Consider the following 23939-nt stretch of genomic DNA (forward strand, 5'->3'; position numbering starts at 1 on the left):
TCTATTATGGCTTTTTTTTCATCGTCTGGATTTTGATATGTTGGTCTGTGGTAAAACTCTTGCAAAACACAGGATGCTGTATCTCTCAACGTAGCAACGCTAATTTTCCCACAAATATCTGTTATGATAACATTTTCTCCAAAATGGTTTCTCAGTTTTTTCTTCATATAAACTGAGCTGTATGCCTGTTCTCCACATAACTCGTTCATTTTATTAACCAGCTCTGCAATAGTTATCTGTTCATCCTCGTGCTGTTTGAGATAATCTACAATTTTTAGGAATTGTTCACCATAAGCTGCTGGTCTTCCCTGGTAGTTATTTTCCTTTCCTTTGCTGTCTGGTGAAAATGCTTTTGGAATCTTCTTACTGGTTCTGAAGTTAGCACTGCAGGTTTGATGGTATAATGCATCTGCAGCATGAAGATCGCCAACACATTCTAATCTTCCCCGTACTGCAACTGCCCACTCATCGTCTCTGTCATTGCATACTTGTTCAATCCTCTTCTGGAAATCATCCGTTCGGACAGGAAAAACATCGTTTCCTTTTAATTTGCTTTTTAGCTGTGAGTTTTTCTCACAGAATAAGCAATGATCTTTATGACTGAAATTTGATTTTGATCGTAGAGTCGGTATATTAGATTCCTGTAGTATATTTTGCTGCCTTTTTGTTTTTGTGATTTCTGTTGGGTTTGTATATGATTTTCTACATTCCTGGTGGACAAACTGTCCTGCAGAAGCTAGTATCTGACCCTCTCTTTCTCTACTCGCTTTATTTATTCCTGTAAATATGTGTATTTCATATAAAAAAAAGTTATGATTAGTTCCTTGAAAAAAGACCGAAAATAACATGTAAAAAACCTGCGTTGTGACGTCACTAGGGAATGTTTACTTTTGCTGGAAGGTCTGGTGTTAATAGTGAATAATTCTGCATTCTCGCAATTTCCTGGAACTTAACCATGTTAACATGACCTCATAAAAATTATATAATAATTTGAAGAAGAAAAATAATTAGAGAAAAACACTCACACCACATCTATTCTTAGACTAATGTGTGTTGCGTTAAGCTAGATTGGATACTAAGAAGCAGCGTCTGTGCAACTTACATGCTATTCTCAAAATGAGAAAATATATAAATAAATACAATTACATTTCTCTTTGTTTTAGTCTTTTTTTTTCACCTTTTCATTCTTAAATATAACTAGAGCACACCCGTGATATCGCGGGTCCGTGACGTACAGATAAGGTAGGTAACAGGTGAATATACTATTGGTATCGGTATCGGACTCTACCCGGAACTTCGTAATTATTGGCAATATTTATAGTTACGTGGAAAACAAATGGACCTGGAGTGATGTAATTTTTAATCTACACCTTTGTACTATATTAGTTGTATATAAAGTTGAATTCTTTGATTCGTCGATTTTACGTGATGACGGCTGACAAATTGGACCTCGTCTTTTTAGTATTATAGATTCTAAAAATTAAGGAACATTTCCTTCTTATACTGAAAAAAAATGTGTCTGATGAAATTTTTATTTTTTCACGGTTTTTGTTTAAAAGACCAAGCCAGATAATCGCTTATTATATCATTGTATTTCTCAAGTCTTCTCATGGTACTGTAAGACCATTCAGCGATTGCATCGGCAACACAATCACAATGCTGGTTCCGTAAATGAAAGAGTATACTAGTTTCCGGAATGTAGTATAGCTACAAAGTGACTATTATCATATTTGTATTTCAATTTTAAATTTATCTTATTACTTCACTTCTATTCCTAATAGATTCATCATATTTGTATTTCAATTTTAAATTTATCTTATTACTTCACTTCTATTCATAATATATTCATCATATTTTTATTTTTGTCAAATTTTCGATGTGTATATTATGAGTGGCCGTTCATGTCATTTGCGCGATTATATACGCGTATTTAATTTTCAACGCGTATATATACGCGTATATTGTGGTTTTCAACGCGTATATTGTGGTTTTCAACGCGTATATTATCGTTTTATACGCGTATATTGTTAAAATAAACACGTTTATACTTTATTCCAATTTATTTATCATATACGCGTTAATATACGCGTTATTTGCATAAATATACGCGTTAATATACGCGTTAATATACGCGTTATTTGTGTTAATATACGCGTATGAAATCATTATATACGCGTTAATAAACATTCGTTTGTCTTATTGTTTTAACCAATGAAAGCTGCGTTCTTAAACTGGTTTGCATGTGACAATTGTATAACGGTCCGAGTAACACTTATCAAATCAAAGTTTTAAAAAGTTTTGAAATTTTAGATTTTTGGAATTTTGATCCAAGTTTTAAAATATCACAATTTCAAATTGTGTTAAAGTTTTGAAATTTTGAAATTTTAACCAAATTATTAAAATATCAAAATTCTTAATATCGTTTATAAATTTGATAGTTTAGAAATTTGATCAAACTTCTAAAATACTAAATCTAACGCGCAATTTTAATTATTTCACTTTTTGAAAGTTTGATTTTTCAAATGTTTGCTTAAAATATCAAAATAGAAAAGGGGCAATAAGAGGGATACCTGTAAAAAGCGAAAGGAAATAAAAGCGGAACGATAAGAAACAATATGAATTAAAAACATACTGATACTTAAAAGTTTATGTATGAAATAAAACGGACAGTTGTAAGCGGTGAAAAAATAATGACAAAATTAATATTTCTTCAAAGAAGATACCAGACGTACGGCTCTGATATTGACCATTTTACCTGCTGGTTTTTCTAGCACCCATATTTTTGGAGAAACAGGAGTAACAGTAAAAACTGAACAACTTGCAGTAGTTCATATAGTATGGTTATGTTGAGCATGTATATATACATTTTCTACTAAACTCTTAAGCAATAAAAAAGCCCAATACACGATGTATTACTTCTTTTGATTTCATTTTTTTTTCTGTTTTGCTTTACGACTTCTTACTTTCTGCAATCATGTTGGCTAAAGAATATGTCATTTCATGTACAGAATGAACGATCATCTTAAACGTTTTTATCTATTCTTTGTAAGTTGTTTGCCCTAAATATTCAGCTTTAAGCGTTCCGTAAGAAGGTTGGTCAAGAAAAGCGCTTCGTGATACTGAATGCACGGTGTCCTAATTAAGGTTGTGCTAGTCCACAACGTGGGAGGTTTTTAATATAATCTTATTTACGCTGAAATTACGACGGTACTAAGATCCAATATCACAAAATTGGAGCCAAGATATTGTTACAAGGTATCTACAACAACTCATCATAGATTGATACCAGGTTATAAATTTTGCCGCTTTTTGCGCCAGACTCGCGTTTCGTCTACAAAAGACTTATCATTGACACTCGAACCAAATTAAGTTAAAAAGGCAAATAAAGTCAAATGAAATTGAAAAGGCCAAATAAAGTAAACTTTTAAATCCAACGTATAGCTCTGGTTTTGTAAAAGTTGAAACCTTTCATATCATATATAAATGTATACCATAAACATTATTTTCACGAGCATTTATATTTATGTAATAGTTACCGCTGTACTACATTTAGCACCCAACTTTCATTCATGTTTATGTAATATTTGCCGCTGTACTACATTAAGCACCCATCTATCCAGTTGTAGGTGTTGGCATTTTGAAAGTTGAAAATTGTTTTCAAAAGTTTATATCAGCGATAAATAGTAATCTTCTGGGAAACCAATATTTAGATAGTCACTATTTTTTTACTTGATACTACCACTAGGGGCTTCGATAATGGTACATTAAAATTATTATGATCCTCAATTTGATGATATAATATTCTGTGCCAGCAGAGGACAAAAGAAAAATTCTCCATGCCTTCAATGTTAGATATGAACCAGATAAGTTGATTAATAGCGATGAAAAACTTTAAAAAAAGTTAGCGCTTCGACAAAACAACCTCACCCCACTTTTAAATTTAAATGGTTGCTCCCTTAAAGACAACGTTTGGACTGGTTATCACACACGTAGCTCCATTATAGGTTCTAAATCAACCACTGTTTTATAATAGTAAACAAAAGCAATATATTTTTTTGTATTAAAGGATATTGTTGTCCCGTATTTGAATTTTGTTATGTGGGTATTTTTAAGTTATCGTACGACAATCGACTTTGAGCAAACTAAAAGTTCACATGTACACCCAGTCATAATGGAGTGTGCAAAGAGAAGCCGCACTGTCAGCTGCATGATGATTTTTTTTCCATTTTTGGCCGTACACCAATGTTGCTCTCGAAAAACCAGTCCAATGTAAAACGCTGAATTTTAAGTAAAGAATTCACCTACGGAACGCTGAAACTGAAATTTGAAATTCAAGAAAAATAAGAACGAAACAATTAAAGAGGTTTTTGACCAAAGTGAAGTTAAAACATATCTACTAGTAGTTTAATTGAGGTATCGAGCTGGCGTATGACAGTAACTGCTAGACTTATATATAGAAGTCCTTTGTTAGTTTATTATCATTGTCATATTGATTAGTTTCTTTTGTTTCCTATTCTGACACATTAAAGTGCGTTTTACTGTTCGTATTACTGTGTGTTTTTCATTCTTTATTGGCTAGAGGTATAGGGGGAGGGTTGTGATCTCACGAAACATATTAAACCCCGCTGCATTTGTGCGCCTGTCCCAATCCAGGAGCCTCTGTCCTTCTAAGTCTTGTATGATTTTGATTTTAGTTCATTGTTATATTTCGGAGTTTAGTATTAGGTCTATAATCACTGAACCAGTACACTTTTTGTCTAGGGGCCAGCTGAAACACGCATAGCACAACTTTCATTGCGACGCTATATATTAAGTATTCCTTCCGTATCATTTCTGGGAACTGAAATAAATCTTAAAAGGCAATATATGTTCATCAGGCAATCGATAAACATGAAGGAAAACGTTTTAAGTTGTATATGCGACCGAAGCGCTTTTTCTGGATCTACCTTCATCAGGAACGTCAAAAAGGCGAATAATGCTATTTGGTTAACTGCATGCGAGTTGGTCATTTTTCACTGGTACTTCTAAATGTTGGGCACTGGGAACACAAGATAGCTTTGAATTATTTATCTCAAACACTAACCTTATACATGTATAAGAGATTTAAATCAACGTAGTTGATTCCGGATTAAATAGGTTTAATTATATTTTTTTTGATAGATGCACAACCTTAAAATTTCAGGATACTGTTATCCCATGTGATGTCTAATATGTTTCATAAAAAAAAACCGACTTCTTCTTTTCATTATTTATTTTGTTATTAAGAATGTTTTGATATATTTCATGCTATTTATTTATAACTAAGAATAGTTCTTATCAGAGCCGTGTTTACATCAGTGTTTACAGGTACCCCTCTTGTCGCCCCTTTATATTTTTGATATTTTAAGCAAACATTTAAAAAATCAAACTTTCAAAAAGTGAAATTATCAAAATTGCACGTTATGTTTAGTATTTTAAAAGTTTGATCAAGTTTCTTAACTATCAAATTTATAAACGATATTTAGAATTTTGATATTTTAATAATTTGGTTAAAATTTCAAAATTTCAAAACTTTAACACAATTTGAAATTTTGATATTTTAAAACTTGGATCAAAATTCCAAAAATCTAAAATTTTAAAACTTTTTAAAACTTTGATTTGATAAGTGTTACACGGACCGTTATACAATTGTCACATGCAAACCAGTTTAAGAACGCAGCTTTCATTGGTTAAAACAATAAGACAAACGAATGTTTATTAACGCGTATATAATGATTTCATACGCGTATATTAACACAAATAACGCGTATATTAACGCGTATATTTATGCAAATAACGCGTATATTAACGCGTATATGATAAATAAATTGGAATAAAGTATAAACGTGTTTATTTTAACAATATACGCGTATAAAACGATAATATACGCGTTGAAAACCACAATATACGCGTTGAAAACCACAATATACGCGTTAAAAACCACAATATACGCGTATATATACGCGTTGAAAATTATATACGCGTATATAATCGCGCAAATGACATGAACGGCCACTCATACTATATATACACAGTTTTTTTGTTTTTTTTAATTTTAGATAAGAAGTTTAAGTGTTTATATGATCAACAGTAACAAAAGTTTTTGAATAGAACATTTTGATATTTTTAAATTGTCATTCTTAAATTTTAATTGCAGTTAGATATAATTTAATCAGAGCCGGCTAAATAGCAAATTTGCTATTTTGCCGGTGCCGGTCAAATAGCCACTGGCAAATAAATTTTACTTACCAGCAATCGTCCGCCACATTTAATTTTGATTTTTATAATATATTTTATAAGAACTTTTTTGTATATGGGCGTTTTTCAATAACAACGGACTTTCTTGTCCTAGCCTCTTTAAAAAACTGTGTTTGATCAGGCTTTGCAAGTAATTTTTTGTGCAGTCAGTACATTGAATTAAATTGAACATTTTAAAGCAAATACATAGTATATGTGTAGAGGGATTGGTATGTTTAGAGCCAACACATTTTAATAAACAGCTTTTAACATAGGATTTTTAATTTCAGAAGGTGTGTCCCTGACAAAATGTCCACTACGAAACGAAGTCATTAAAATTTGCTAATAAACAGTTTTATAAAGTCAATGTAATTTTGGTTTGCAAGAGATATAAACATTAGGGTCTTTCAAAAGAAGTGATGCTTTTATAACGGCAATTAAATTGTTGGTAAGAAAAATTGAGCACATTAAATGGACCAGAGTGATACCGTTTTTTTAAATGTCCACTACGAAACGGGTCAAATCTCCTTCAGTAGTCTGGTTTTAAAATTATGAAAAAAAATATCAGTGTACAGCTTAATACATGCTTTGATGAATACAATCAGTCTTGTTACTATAGCAATTACGGGATTGTGGGGAAAAAATAAAACATGTGAATACGTCCCCTACGAAACAAGTATGGAAGAAAAACGTTTCGTAGTGGACACTACCACTACCATGCAGTCTTTTCCCCCCTCTTTTTTCAATTATATTTGTGCAAAACAAATAACAAGGGTTAGTTTCATGTAATTTTTATTGTGTTTTTATTAACATAGAATAGGGTTGATGTCAACTACAAAACTTTTTTTTCCACTACGAAACGGTTTTGTCAACTACGAAACGCATCAAAATGTCCACTACGTAACACGAGTTGTACCTTCATATGTGAAGTACTGTCAATCTGTATCGATAAAAAATTATAGTTCTCCAATTCAATTTCAAGTAAACAAACTGGAAAGTCTATAGGAAACATTTCAAATTGCAAAAATATGTGTGTTTAGAAGCATTTTCGGAGGAACAAAAGCCCCCTACGAAACAGACACAGATTGTGAAAATAATATCATTTAAAAGAGTATTTAAGATTGCACTTTTTGTTTACAAACAGGTCTTTAATAGAGGTATTTAAAATAACTCTTTTCTAGCATTGAACATTGTAGGCCGTACACATATATATAGTACGTCGGGTGACACTGAAACTCATAAATCGAAAATAAATTGACAACACCTAGGAATGTGAGATATAAAAGAAAAAAATAATGATAAACCCGCCCGACAAACTGGAGATGATCTCAGATGCTCCGGAAAGATATAACCCAACTGGCGGATTAGATCAAGAAATTTTCATAAGTGGGGCCCACTGACTGCCAAAGAGGGGCCCACTTCAGTCACGCTTCAGTGATTCCCTATATAAGCAACCAAATTTTTCCCCAAAAGAGGGGGCCGGGCCCCCTGCCCCCCTAAATACGCCTCTGTTAAAGCAGATCTTGTTTTCATATGTTTTGCTCAACCAACTACGGTGATGACGTTTGTAAAAAAAATACGAATGGACGGACAAATTTGACAACGTCACCTCTCGGAACACATACATGTTTTAAAAAGCTCAAGCCTGGGATCCTGGCTACTGATTAGCTCCGCTACATGTTAGCCTGGGATCCTGGCTACTGATAAGTTCCGCTACATGTTAGCCTGGGATCCTGGCTACTGATTAGCTCCGCTACATGCACTTATGGACGCAGTATGATTGGGCCAGGTTTTCCAGGCTAAAAAAAGCTCTTGTTCATTAGAGAACACTATTTACATAACGGTAGGCGAAGTTAAAAGATGATGGTGATCTCTTTTCTATGTATGAAGAGAGCCTCATACGAATAAAGGAACAAGTTAAAAATTATATTTTATTTGGTCTCTGGTTGAGAGATGTCTCATCATGCTCATTGGCAATCATACTACATTCTGTTTCTTTTTTTTTTAATTTTAATAATGTAGAATTTGTATAGTGACTTACTGTACAAAACCTTGCCAATAAATTTATAAAATAATAACAAATTATTAATCCATTCATTCAAAAAGTCAAGATTTTATCGTTCGTAATTTATAACATAAAAAAAGATGAGACAAATCTTCTCCTCTGAAACTACTGGGTCAAATTAAACCAAACATAACATTTGTGTTTTTTGACCCGGCCAACCAGCCAAGATGGCCGCCATGGCTTAAAATAGAACATAGGGGTAAAATGCAGTTTTAGGCTTATGACTCAAAAACCAAAGCATTTAGAGCAAATCTGACTATGGTTAAATTGTTTATCAGGCCAAGATCTATCTGCTCTGAAAAGTTTAGATGAATCAGACAACCCATTGTTGGGTTCCTGCCCCTGAATTGGTAATTTTAAGGAAATTTTACTGTTTTTGGTTATTATCTTGAATATTATTATAGATGGAGATAAACTGTAAACAGCAATAATGTTCAGAAAAGTATGATTTACAAATAAGTCAACATGACCAAAATGGTCAGTTGACCTCTTTGGGAGTTATTGCCCTTTATAGTCAATTTTTAACCTTTTTTCGTTAATCTCCATGATCTTTTACAAAAATCTTCTCCTCTGAAACTACCGGGCCAAATTAATCCAAACTTGGCCACAATCATCATGAATGTATCTAGTTTAAAAAATGTGTTTTTTGACCCGGCTAACCAACCAAGATGGCCGCAACGGCTAAAAATAGAACAAAGGGGTTAAATGCAGTTTTTGGTTATTACTCAAAAACCAAAGCATTTAGAGCAAATCTGACAATGGGTAAAATTGTTTATCTGGTCAAGATCTATCTGTCCTGTAATTTTAAGATGAATGGGACAACCCGTTGTTGGGTTGCTGCCCCTGAATTGGTAATTTTAAGGAAATTTTGCTATTTTTGGATATAATCTTGAATATTATTATGGATAGAGATAAACTGTAAACAGTAAAAATGTTCAGCAAAGTAAGATTTACAAATAAGTCAACATGACCAAAATGGTCAGTTGACCCCTTTAGGAGTTATTGCCCTTTATAGTCAATTTTTAACCATTTTTCGTAAATCTTAGTCAACTTTTACAAAAATCTTCTCCTCTGAAACTACTGGGCCAAATTTTACCAAACATAGCCAGAATCATTATTAGGCTATCTAGTTTAAAAATAATGTTTCTAGACAGGGCAAACCAACCAAGATGGCCGCTACGGCTAAAAATAGAATATAGGGGTAAAATGCAGTTTTTGGCTTATAACTCAAAAACCAAAGCATTTAGAGCAAATCTGACAAGGGATAAAATTGTCTATCTGCCCTGATATGTTAAGATGAATCGGACAACTCGTTGTTAGGTTGCTGCCCCTAAATTGGTAATTTTAAGGAAATTTTGCTGTTTTGGGTTATTATCTTGAATATTATTATAGATAGAGATAAACTGTAAACAGCAATAATGTACAGCAATTTAAGACTCAAAAATAAGTCAAAATGACCAAAATGGTCAATTGAACCCCTAAGAAGTTATTTAAGAAATAATTCATGGGGGCTTGAATATATCGTGATTTTACCACGGGTTGGCCCTTTATGACAAATATTTTACACTGAGCGATAGCGAGGGGTAAAATATCGGCATAAAGGGACAACCCGTGGTAAAATCTAGATATATTCAAGCCCCCATGAATTATTTCGATTCTAATAGGACAAATACGGCAATTTTTTTGGATCGAAGCGCTCTAGGTGATGGCATTATTTGCCGTTCCAATATATAAACGCACTATTAAATTGACGTAAAATAACGGTGCAAACTGAATAAATGATGATACTTAAACTATTTATAATAACATATTTAGATAATTTTAGATGAATCTAATTATTATTGTACTCATATGTCTCATATATATACAAAAACGGCTAATATAACTCATTTTAGCATCATTTATTAACGTTTCCTTGTTGTGATGATTTTCCGTTTCACAAGCGTGTATTTTCCCGTAAATTGCTTATATTCTGACGTCATTGTTCTATGACGTCGAGTCGCTCATTCATTAAAAAACATATGACGTGGGGGTACAATGGGAACAGCCCATGAAATATATTCATATTTTACCACGGGTGTGTACTCAAAGCGTTTGAAGGACGTCATGTTAGAATGTCCTTTATAATCATTTTTAGCTTACCTCGCCCAAAGGGCCAAGTGAGCTTTTCTCATCACTTGGCGTCCGTCGTCCGTCGTCGTTAACTTTTACAAAAATCTTCTCCTCTGAAACTACTGGGTCAAGTTAAACCAAACTTTGCCACAATCATCATTGGGGTATCTAGTTTAAAAAATGTGTGGCGTGACCCCGCCATCCAACCAAGATGGCCGCCATGGCTAAAAATGGAACATACGGGTTAAATGCAGTTTTTGGCTTATAACTCAAAAACCAAAGCATTTAGAGCAAATCTGTCATGGAATGAATTTGTTAATCAGGTCAAAATCTATCTGCCTTGACATTTTCAGATGAGTCGGACAACCTGTTGTTAGGTTGCTGCCCCTGAATTGTTAATTTTAGGGAAATTTTGCTGTTTTTGGTTATTATCTTGAGTATTATTATAGATAGAGATAAACTTTAAACAGCAATAATGTTCAGAAAAGTAAGATTTACAAATAAGTCAACATGACCAAAATGGTCAGTTGACCGTTTTAGGAGTAATTGCCCTTTATAGTCAATTTTTAGCCATTTTTCGTAAATCTTAGGAATCTTTTACAAAAATCTTCTCCTCTGAAACTATTGGGCCAATTGTCCACAATCATCATTGGGGTATCTAGTTTAAGAAATGTGTGGCGTGACCCCGCCAACCAACCAAGATGGCCGCCATGACCAAAAATAGAACATAGGGGTAAAATGCAGTTTTTGGCTTATAACGCAAAAACCAAAGCATTTAGAGCAAATCTGACATTTGGTAAAATTGTTAATCAGGTCAAGATCTATCTGGCCTGAAATTTTCAGGTGAATCTGAAATCCCGTTGTTGGGTTGCTGACCCTGAATTGGTAATTTTAAGGAAATTTTGCTGTTTTTGGTTATTATCTTGAATATCATTATAGATGGAGATAAACTGTAAACAGTAATAATGTTCAGCAAAGTAAGATTTACAAATAAGTCAACATGACCAAAATGGTCAGTTGTCTCCTTAGGAGTAATTGCCCTTTATAGTCAATTTTTTGCCATTTTTCGTAAACCTTAGGAATCTTTTACAAAAATCTTCTCCTCTGAAACTACTGGGCCAAATTAAACCAAACTTGGCCACAATCAACATTGGGGTATCTAGTTTAAAAAAATGTGTGGCGTGACCCGGTCAATCGCCAAAAATGGCCGCCATGGCTAAAGCAAGAACAGAGGGGTAAAATGTAGTTTTTGGCTTGTTACTCAAAAACCAAAGCAATAAGAGCTAATCTGACATGGGTAAAATTGTTTATCAGGTCAAAATCTATCTGCCCAGAAATTTTCAAATTAATAGGACAGCCCGTTGTTGGGTTGCTGCCCTTGAATTGGTATTTTTTGGGAAATTTTGCTGTTTTTGGTTATTATCTTGAATATTATTATAGATAGAGATAAACTGTAAACAGCAATAATGTTCAGCAAAGTAAGATTTACAAATAAGTCAACATGACCAAAATGGTCAGTTGATCCCTATAGGAGTTATTGACCTTTATAGTCAATTTATAACAATTTTCATAAAATTTGTAAATTTAAACTAACATTTTCCACTGAAACTACTGGGCCAAGTTCATTGTAGATAAAAAAAAATGTAAGCAGCCATAATGTTCAGTAAAGAAAGATGTACAAACACATCACCATCACCAAAACACAATTTTGTGATGAATCCATCTTTGTCCTTGGTTTAATATTCACATAGACCAAGGTGAGCGACACAGGCTCTTTGGAGCCTCTAGTTAACAATTTTCATAAAATTTATAAATTTTTACTAACATTTTCCACTGAAACTACACGGACAAGTTCATTATAGATAGAGATAATTGTAAGCAGCAAGAATGTTCAGTAAAGTAAGATGTACAAACACATCACAATCACCTAAACACAATTTTGTCATGAACTGTCTGATTCCTTTGTTTAATTCACATATACCAAGGTGAGCGACACAGGCTCTTAAGAGCCTCTTGTTTAGAATTTCTGTGAAAAAAACTAAGTTTAAGGCTAATCTAGCCTTTATTTTAATATTAAGTGAGCAGTTTTCGTGCACTATACAACTGACATACTGTAGAACAATGGCTCAGACACAGATGTCTCTAAACCAAGAGCAAACATTCACACAACAAGTTACTTCTTATAATTGAGGTAAAATTAAAGTAAAACGTATGAAACCGGGGGAAATTTGATGAAATTTTGGAACATGTTGTCACTAAGTCACAGAAAGAAGACAAAACAAGCTCTTTTCAATACCTTGTTTGAAAGAAATCTGTTTATTATAGTTTTTCCTGTAATAACTGCAAAACATAAAACCAATTAAATCATTTTTTTCGAATCATATAGAAAAACGGAACATTAGGTTGATTGCTGTCATAAGAAAAGAAAAACACATATGTTAGGTATAAGAAATTGCGTGGATTAGGGACTGTGATCCAGTGGCAAATATTTCATGTATATTAGAGCAGGATCATCTTATTGCTATAAAAATTGATATATAAAAAGCAAATAAGTGTTGTATTATTAATTTGCTGCCTACAACCTAATAATAAAGAAAGACAACATAAAATATAAGTAAGAATTCTTTGTTTTGAACTTACATGTTAATTTATGAATAGGTTATAACCAAGCAAAAATGAAAAAAAAATATTTGTGGCTTTTTCTTGCCTTTTAATCATTAAAACACTAGTTCTAGCTCATTGTGTTTATTTAACAAATATATTTCAAAATCATTAGTGATTATTAGGGAGCTACCATTTGATTTTTAGGGGGGGGGGGGGGGGGGGGGGGGGCTAGGATGAAATTAAAAAAAATAAGCAGGACAGGAGTTTTGAGTAAACAAAAAAGGTAGGATGAGACACTTGCCAAAAAAAAAAGTCAGGACGACAATTTAGGTTAAAAAAAGTCAGGATAAACTAAAAAAAAAAGGCAGGACCGAACAGAGTGAAAAATAAAAAGGCAGGACAGAGATTACAGCTAAAAAAAATTGTAGGACAACATTTTTCATCCTAGCCCCCCATAAAAATAAAATGGTAGCTCCCTTAGTATAAATTATATTAAGAAAAACACATTTCTAATAGTTAGTTGAACTAAATTGTAATCAGGGATTTTACAAAATCCCCAGGTTTATTTTCAGTGATTTTGTAAAATCCCTTACAATTTCAGGGATTTTACAAAACCAATGAAACTTAAAGTGATTTTACCAAAGCGCTGATTAGTCCAGTGATTTTACAAAATCCTTGGTATTATAAATTCCCTGTAACATATATACACATGATACAATTACAAAAACTTCAATGGATAACTAAAACTGAGAAAGTCTAAAACTAATTTCATTCCTTAAATTAAAGATAAATATGTATTGTAATTAAATAAAAAGGAAACCTACAATATTAAGTTTAATAATGGAATCGAAGAGCCCAGTAGGTGAAAACGGATAACAAGTCGGTCCTCCTTTCAACGTACATGCACGAACACCCCAAAATTGTAGGAACATTCTTATGTAAATTATGTAATTGAAAATTAATTTAAAACAGAAAACAAAGAAATATCATGAATATGTCTTTAAACGTTATTTATAAAAAAAAAATTAATTCATTGAATACACATTCGCACACAATCTACACCAGTATTTTGTTTACATAAAGATTAACCTAAGTAATTGATAAAATACTTGTAAATCGTGAAGTATTACCTCGATACACATTGTATCAGTTATGAACTCAAAGTACAACATTTTTACTTAAATTATAATGTAGTTGTGTAACGTGCACGTGAAGCAGTATGAAAATCAATCGGTTTTCTTCGACCAAGCAGACGATATGGCTTTATGTCGCAGGTCCATCTTTAGGAGTGATCGCACTAATCACGTTAGGTTTAATAACTTGGAAATTACGTAAAAAAATCAAGAACTGCTGTAAGGTAAGTGGATTAAAAAATATGACGATTATAAACTTTTTTTAGATGTTTCTTTTTAGAAAAATGAATTATGGTACTCAGGGTAGTAACGAATGATATACTTATAAAGAAATAATTCAATATAAGATATTCAGTATTAAATTCAATCTCTAGCTGCACTTGCTCCTCGTTGCTTTAATATACGCGACAAATAAACAACGAGGACCGAGTGCGGAGATTTAATTTTGATTAGATTGGCAATAATTTAAAGTTATTAGAATAAAGAAGAAGTTATGATAAAAGTACCCCCCCCCCCCAAAAAAAAAATAAAAAATAAATAAATAAAAATAATAAAATAAATAATAAAATAAACAAATAAATAATAAAATAAACAAATAAATAATGACGTAAATTAAGTTGTTCAAGTTGATACTGAACTATGATGAACGAGAGACATAATATATTTTATCAATTGTTCATATTTTGACAAACATAGATAACATTTATCTTGTAAATATGCCGATTGATGACCGACATCTTTTTTAAAGGTGTAATTACACCTCAATTTATTCGGTTTCCTTTGTCAATTTTAAATTATCATAACGACGGATTCATATTAAATTGAGATTGGAAATGGGGAATGTGTCAAAGAGCCAACAACCCGACCAAAAAACAGATAACAGCCGAAGTCCGCGCCGATGGGTCTTCAATACAGCGAGAAAAATACTGCATGAGGAGATGTGGTTCAGCTAGCCTTTATATACAAATGTGATCCCTAGTTCAGTGATAATGGACGTCATACTAAAATGCACAGTGAAAACCTCCAAGCATTCAAACTGTAGGAAGAGTTATCTTGAAACAATTCTCATTGTCATTTGTCGAATATTTACTGCATGAGACTAAGAGGAGCTGCATGAGACTAAGTTCAACTATCTCTCAAAAGAGCAAATATTGATAAAAATCAAAACCCTGACGAAATGTAAAGTTTTATACTATTATGAACAAGAATGTGTCCAAAGTAAACGGATGCCCCACTGGCACTATCATTTTCCATGTTCCATAGACCGTGAAATTGGGGTCAAAAGTCTAATTTGGCTTTAAAATTGGAAATATCATATCATAAGCATCAAGTGTACTAAGTTTCAAGTTGATTTGACTTCAGCTTCATCAAAAACTACCTTGACCAAAAACTTTAACCTGAAAATCCCACTTTCATTTTATATGTTCAGTTGACCGTGAATTTGGGGTCAAAAGTCTAATTTGGCTTAAAAATTAGAAAGATCATATCATAAGCAACAGGTGTAATAAGTTTCAAGTTGATTGGATTTCATCTTCATCAAAAACTACCTTGACCAAAAACTTTAACCTGCGGACGAACGAACGAACGGAGCCACAGACCAGAAAACATAATGCCCCTCTTCTATCGTAGGTTGGACATAAAAATATGTATTGTTAATCACAGTCTGCACTGAAGATTGGTAATGAACATTCTCTGTTTTTTTCCAATTATTAGACTGGTGTAAGACAAGGGGACAGTTTAAGTCCTTAGACTACTTTGTTTAATTGTTATATAAATGATTTACATTCGATTTTTGATGTATCTTGTAACCCTCCAGTTCTTGATACATGTACATACTTCATGTATCCAAACTCTCAGCTATTTAGATGATTTAGTGTTACTGTCTGAGACACATTAGGGCTTCAAAATGCGTTAGACAAATTAATTAAATATTGATTAAATGGCAGTTAAGTGTAAATACTAACAAGACTAAAATTCTAGTTTTTCAGAATATTTATAAACAATCCCCATGCAACCTTCTTGATCAATAATAGATTTTTGATTTAAGTTAAGGACTTTAAATTTCTAGGGAATATCATTAACTACAGTGGAATTTTTTTCGAAAACTACTGAAAAGCTGTCTAATTAATACATATATTAGCTGAGGTATAATTTTTGCTTTTATCAACTTATCTAGTATATTTAATGACTCTACCGTTCAAAACTTTATACCTCCCTATTTAAATAATATAGAACCACCTATAATCCCATACACATACAAAAAAACTAGCAAAAGTTTAATTTTTAATTATACGTCGTTTACATCAGACGTGAATATAGATAGTAACACTCCCTTAACTTGAAACTGTCGTCGAAGTTTAGATATGTTCCCTATGGCCATGTTATTACAGGTCAGAGAGGTTGAAATTTTTTTGAAAAAAGGAACAAAATATCGTCCTCCATCTAAAATAGATTGGAAAGAGTGTCGTCAAGTCACCAAAGATGCTCTTTCCTCGTTTTGTAAAAAATGGTGTAAACGGGAAAAATCTGATAAAAAATCTCTTCATTCTTATTTAAATAAATGTATGAATGTGGTAGATAAGAGAATATCACATTTTTAAAATAATTTAGAAGTAAATAATAGAGTACATAATACACCTATTTCTAGAATAAGAAATTAACTTCAAATACTTTCAAAGCGGTTTGTGTTTGTACCGGCCGACAAAGCAGACCAGTGGCGGATCCAGAGGGGGGGGGGGTTCCGGGGGTGCGCACCCCCCTTTATTTTTGCCGATCAATGCATTTGTATCGGGACATATGTTTTGCACCCCCCCCTTTTTGCCCTGGGTTAGCACCCCCCCTTTCGAAAATTCCTGCATCCGCCCCTGCAGACAACAATGTGGTGGTGGTATGCCGTAAATACAACACGGACGTTCTTAAGAATGAAATTTCAATTTCATCTACATTCAAGTCCATTCGTTCCACAGAGAGTCATAAAGTAAACAAGCATATCACAACCACATCATTGCTTAAGGCTTCTTCTGAACATTTGAAGGTCCCTACTACATGTATGTATTGGCTACCTAAACTACACAAACAAACATTTAAATATCGTTTCATTTCGGCCTCTAGTAAGTGTTCTACAACTAATCTTTCAGTGCTCTTAACTAGTTCATTAACTACTATTAAAGAGATTATCATAAACTATTGTAATAAAATATATGAACATAGTGGTATAAACCATTTTTGGAATGTAAAAAAAATATTTGGATGTGTTAGATAAATTACGTGCTTTTGATGGTCCTTTTGATTCTGTTTTAAAATAGTTTTACACTAATACACTTCCCCACTATCTTATTAAACAAAAGTTTTCCTATTTAATTAAATGGTCGTTTGGTAAAGCTGAATGCAGATAATTATATTTGCTGCAACTCATTTAAAGCCTTCTTCTTTAATGAAAAAGGCAAATATGCTAGGTACACTTACTGGCGGTGTGATGAGATGATTGAAGCTGTTAATTTTCTGCTTTATAATATTTATGTACGTTTCGGCAACAAAGTTTATCGACAGGTTGTAGGTATCTCCATGGGCACTAAGTGTGCCCCTTTAATATCAGACTTGTTTTTGTACTTTTACGAATCACAGTTTATGACTTAAATCAGTAAAGACCCGCCGAAATTGTATTTAATTGACAAGTCCAACAACACTTACCGTTATCTTGATGATATAAAATTCGTTAAATAATCAAGAATTTTCTCAAAATACTGCTGAATTTACCCCAAGGAACTTACTTTAAATAAATCAAATTTATTCGGTAATATCTGTCCTTTCCTGGATTTAGATATTTCGGTTTTAAACGGAAAACTCCACACTAAAATTTACGAAAAAAGAGAATTTTTTTCGGTCCCTATTGTTAATTTTCCATTTTTAGATGTTGATGTTGCTTTGGCACCATCTTAAGGTGTGTTTTTTTTACAACTTGTTCGCTATGCCCGTGTCGGTTGTGTCGTTTTTGATTTTAACGAACGCAATCTATGTATTACTGGTAAATTATTAAACCAGGGATATCGTTACCATAAATTACTTAAAACCTTTATCAAATTTGTCCATAGATATAAAGATTGGGTTTTGAAGTTTGGTTGAACCTGTAGAAAACTTATTTCAAACGGGATAGCACATCTTCATTTTTACGGAAATGTTGTTAACCGTGCCCGAAAATTTAGAAATGATCCATGCAAACTTGTCGCTCCTTTAAATAAACTATTATAAAAGGTTACCTATTCAACACTGTAATAAGATTTCTGAATATTGTTTTCATTGGTATAAAAATTGATTTTGTTATCAGTAAATTAAAGCTAACTAAATATTATTAGTATGTTATATACATATACATATTCATGAATCTTCAGTCTGTCGATACCTGTAACTTGTCATTGCACAATGTCATATTTTTCTCTGGCTGTTTATGACGTCTTTACTCTAACTCCATTGAATGTTGGATGTGCACGGATTGAATTGATAGTTTAGTCTAAGAGGCATGCTTTTTTAATTAGTTGTGAATGGCTTTGAACTAGCTGTTAGATAACTGCGAGTACTCTCAGATCTGTTCATTGTGTCTTTTTGTGTCGGGATGTATAAGTACCCGGCCACGTCCACTTGTATTTTTGTCCATCTGATGAGTTTAGCCTTTTTCAACTGATTTTTATAGTTGGTTGTACTGTTATACATGTACCACTGTCCCAGGTTAGGGGGAGGGTTGGGATCCCGCTAACATGTTTAACCCCACCACACTATTTATGTATGTGCCTGTCCCAAGTCAGGAGCCTATAATTCAGTGGTTGTCGTTTGTTTATGTGTTACATATTTGTCTTTCGTTCATTTTTTTACATAAATAAGGCTGTTAGTTTTCTCGTTTGAATTGTTTTACATTGTCTTATCGGGGCTTTTTATTGCTGACTATGCAGTATGGGCTTTGTTCATTGTTGAAGGCCGTACGGTGACATATAGTTGTTAATGTCTGTGTCATTTTGGTCTTTTGTGGATAGTTGTCTCATTGGCAATGATACCACATCTTCTTTTTTTTTATAAATAAGGCATTAAACTATTACTTTTATTAAGAAAATATATGTCAAATTTTAATTTTATTCCAACTAATTTGTCATGTAAATTATTTGAAACTCTTATAAGACCTATTTTGACATACAACTCTGGAATTTGGAATATAGATAATTTTCGGTCAGCTTTTATGGCATCTAACAGAGCTGTTGTAAATAATATTTTTTAGCATACTCTTGCATTAGCAGTAACATATCCTTTTGAGAAGGTTTATTCTAAATTTTATATAAAAGTATTAGGACAGGAAAACACAGCCACTAACATAGGTGCTAGATCAGAATTAGGTAGATTTACTTTGGACTCTATATAAACATGATAAAAACTCAAACACTCATGCATGTAGTTTTTATAGAATACACTGTAATGATATTAATCCTCTGGTTAAAGAATCTCTACAAACAAACATAAATTGACATTCGGCAGGAATTCATTCTTAATTGGTACTCATTTGCAGATAAATTGTTTAAAGATATGAAAATAAACACAGAAAATTACTCTAATATTAATATACCTTTTAAACAATTAAAAAACGTGTAAAATGTAATATAGAAAAGTGTGTGTCAGAGGAATATGAAAAAAAACTACTTTTAATTAAATACACTTTCAAAAATGGATTCCTCATCCAGACTTTGTCATTATGGGAAATTAAAAAAATAATTGTCAGACTAAGAAATATTTAAAATATATTTTTTTTATACATGGACAGGTACTCTCAAAAAAACACAGAAACATTCCAAGAGCACAAATATTATGAAAAAAATGTGGAGTCCCAGATGACGAATTTCATTTCTTTTTGCATTTTAACATTAAAGTCATAAGAAACCTCAAATTAAAAAAAAATATGCATATGTTTTTGTAACTAAATGGATAGTTTTCATTATACAACTTATGTACATATACTTTTTTTCTAAGAAAAATTATTTAATTTGTCCACATTTAGAAAAAAAGTTTACTTATTTTCAATTGCTTGCTTCCAATATTTACCGTATGCATAGTGACCTTAGCGTGACCCTCCTCGTAAAAATCCGGTGGTCGCAATACGCATGGATCAGTCATTTAAATAAACAATTATCTGATTGTACATGTTAAACACATGCTCGATACCCATGCATTTTGTGCTTGTTTACTATAAGATGACAATGGGTACACTTCGGCTTCAACACACGGAATTTAATGAGCAGCCATATTTGTTAAATCATAACAGGCCGAAGTGAATATCAGTTTTTCAAAAGTCAATAACACCACACATTTAATACCTCAGCAAAAGACAGTAATTGTATAGTATCGACCTCATACAACATGTACAAAGGCTATACTAATTGTAAAATATAACTCGCTGAGCTTTCTGATTTTTTTTATTACCGAAATTAATATAACAATCAATACGTCAGATTTTATGTTTGACAAAGTTTAACGTTTTTAGGGGTCACCAAAAGAAGAATCGACCGAAATATCATCTACACGTTCTGTTGTTGTTGAAGTTAATGATGTAAGTACTTTTCAACTTATTACGATACACAAGTCTGATTTTGTATTGTTCATAATGATAATATTGTTTACATAAATTAAATTATAAGAAATAACAACTGTATTATTTTATAAATCTCTCTAACTAAATAGTAGCCGTGTCAATGCTTATTTTTTTCTACATAGAATACTAACACTTATCAACAAAAACACGACCAAACCTGGTGTGATTTTAGCTATTCTGGTATGATAAGCTGATTCTGTTTCACATGTGACAACTCGTATTGCTTATGAAGAAAGAAATTTGGTGGTACGTCTAATTACGTGATGTCACATTTGAGAAATAGAGGACGGAATTGCATTGCCGACAATTGGTACGAATATGTGGCATTACATTAGGTTCAACACACTCATTGTTTAATCTATAAAATTTAGAAAGGATGTAATAAAATAATGTTTACCTTGTTCTTTAAAATTTCAATTTCGTCACCTTTGCCATATCTATTGGGATTAAAATTTCAGGAACCCAATTTTCGGCTCTCCCTTGACACCATTCGCAAGTATGGTCTTGAGGAAACGATGATAGTCCGTCGGACGGGGACGATAAATGGCTGGCCCGTGTTAAGAGAGAGCCACATCTCTTGCACGTTAAAGACACCCTTGTAGATTTCGAAAAAGAGTAGGCTAATGCCGCTACAAGGCAGCACTCGCACCCGCAAAGTGGAAAGGGATTAATATAAGTTGCAAAACTTGTTTCCCAATCCACTATAAATAAATATGTTTAAATTAAAAATTACGGACCCATACGCATACATTTGGAATCATAGCAAAACTTTTTCATTATTGTTGTTACAAGAAATAAACTGAAAATATCTGTCTTTTGCTCTCTACCCAATTTACAACTGTTACGTATTATGATGTGGACTGGCCATAGTTGTTGAATCTTATGCAGTTTGATTGGATTAAGGTAGGTTCATGGAATACCGCCGTCTTGGATTGTAGTATTGGTTATATTCTTTGCCCAAATCTGTAAAATTGGAGACAGATTTGCAGTTGATTAATGAGACTGCTTATTCATGCAAAGAAAACTGATTGATTTATTTTATTAAAAGAAATGTTTAAAATAAATACCAAAATTTTTTTGCAAAGCAATTTTTCAACTTAGCAATTTAAGGGAAGATAACTATTGTAGTAAAAATGAGACTGAACTGAAAGAGAATTTTAAATTTTTACTTGTAGCAAAAAATAAAAAAAAGTTCGGCGACAACATATTTTTTTCTTTTACTTTTCTTAAAACATGCTTTAAAACCCACCATTTCGAATATTATTTAAATATTCTATCTCATAGATTTTTTTATGCACTAAAATTTGCCTTTTCATGAACAATCTAACAAAGGAGTAGGTCCGGTAAGGACTCATTTTGGCCTCAAATTTCAGTTTCATCTGACGAAAGATTTTGACCACTTTTTAAACACTTTTAAAAAGTGTCTATTACACTTGATTTAATGAGTAAATGTGAAAGATTTTAACTGATTCAGTCATTTAAGACGATCCGATTCAAGCTCAAATATGCAAAATTTCTCAAATATGCCAAAAAACGTCACTATTCAGATGGTTTTTGTCAAAGATGAAAGTGGCCGCATCCGTGTTCATCCACAACCTTTATATATGTTATGTATTATCATAAAATACAACTTATATTTCAATATTAAGGATGAACACGAATGCGGCCACCTTCGTTTTACACGGAAACCGTCTAAAATTTAACTAAAATAATAGAATTTTGAAGATTTCAGTAATTTAGCATGACTTAATGGTGATACAACCCGATATATGTCAATTGTATTGTCAAACACAGCCCATTTTTATGTAGCAGAAGCATTCAGCTGTCCAATAAATAACTTAAAGTTTACATTTTAACAATTTTGTAAAACTGTAATATTTTGGGGCCAAAAAGGGGTCTTACCGGACCTACTCCTTTGGTCAATTTTGAACAAATCGTAACAGTTGCTTAAAAAATATCACGTTCAATCATAATTTTTAAAGAATCGAAGCTTGAAAAATAGCATGGTAACCCATATTTTTTTATTATATTTTTGAAAAAGAATAATAAAAGTTCATTCTTGCAAAGAACGAGGAAAATATATCTGAGGAAATATATATCTACCTTCACGTAATATTAGTTTACCTTCGAACTGCTTATTTTTTTCATACACGTATATTAATTAAATCAGAATTATTGGCCATGACATATTGTCAGTTTTTTATTCAACTTATGACTTTGACTATCCTTTTGGTACTCTTGGGGCATACTAATAATAAATGCAAAATATATATATATATATATTGTTTTTTGTTTGTTGAATTCATGTAGTAACTGATTATCATTAGCTAGATCATCTAGTCGTTGGTGTTAACAAGTTCTTTCAAGGCAAATGATGGATGTGTTTTTGTTTAAGGACTATCAAAGTTCTAAACATGTATTCCAGTTTACAGCTAGTAGTCTGTTGTTATTTATGTATTATTGTCATTTTGTTTATTTTCTTTTGTTACATCTTCAGACATCGGACTCGGACTTGAACTGAATTTTAATGTGCGTATTGTTATGCATTTACTTTTCTACTTTGGCTAGAGGTATAGGGGGAGGGTTGAGATCTTATAAGTTCATGTTTATGATTTGTGTCATTATTGTTTCATTATTGTAACAATTATAAAAAAATCAATGTAATAAATTGCTTTGCTCTTCATGGGCCCTTTAATTGGAATAAAAATATCGTATCTTATAATATCTTATGTTTAACCCCGGCGCAACTTTGTTTGCTCTATGGTCGGGTTGTTGTCGCTTTGACACATTCCCCATTTCCTTTCTCAATTTTTCCGATTTCTAAAATTGGGCCTCTGATACACAGATTGATAGCTAAATGGTAAGTGGCAAATATTTCATGTCAGATATAAAGAACTTAGAGATAGTGTCTTAATAACAAAAAAATAGCTTTGTCTTGTGTTTTATGTTTGAAAAACGTTTTCAGGATTTATCAAATATAGAGGAATCGAATGAAAACTCATCATATCATTCTGTAATAGTTAACGTTGAAGTTCAAGAAGTGAGTACTATATCGTTATCTTATAATCATAGCAAGAAGTTGCGTTAAGTATGTGCATGAGTCAGTAGCCTGTAATACAGTGGTTGTCGCTTTTTATGCGTTACA

At 32.4% G+C, this 23939-nt stretch overlaps 1 protein-coding gene across 1 annotated transcript in view; it reads left to right on the forward strand.

Annotated features, from left to right (window-relative positions):
• The first annotated feature begins 14229 nt into the window (after nucleotides 1-14229).
• Nucleotides 14230-23939, forward strand: part of LOC134722768 (ubiquitin carboxyl-terminal hydrolase 30-like) — a 36675-nt gene continuing 26965 nt past the window's right edge. Inside the window, exons 1-2 of the mRNA XM_063586395.1 lie at nucleotides 14230-14393; nucleotides 20687-20752. Of these exons, the coding sequence (XP_063442465.1) occupies nucleotides 14256-14393; nucleotides 20687-20752 (204 nt within the window). The 5' untranslated portion in view covers nucleotides 14230-14255. The remainder of the gene's footprint in view (nucleotides 14394-20686; nucleotides 20753-23939) is intronic.

This window comes from Mytilus trossulus, chromosome 6 (genome assembly GCF_036588685.1).
Source record: "Mytilus trossulus isolate FHL-02 chromosome 6, PNRI_Mtr1.1.1.hap1, whole genome shotgun sequence".
NCBI lineage: Eukaryota > Metazoa > Mollusca > Bivalvia > Mytilida > Mytilidae > Mytilus > Mytilus trossulus.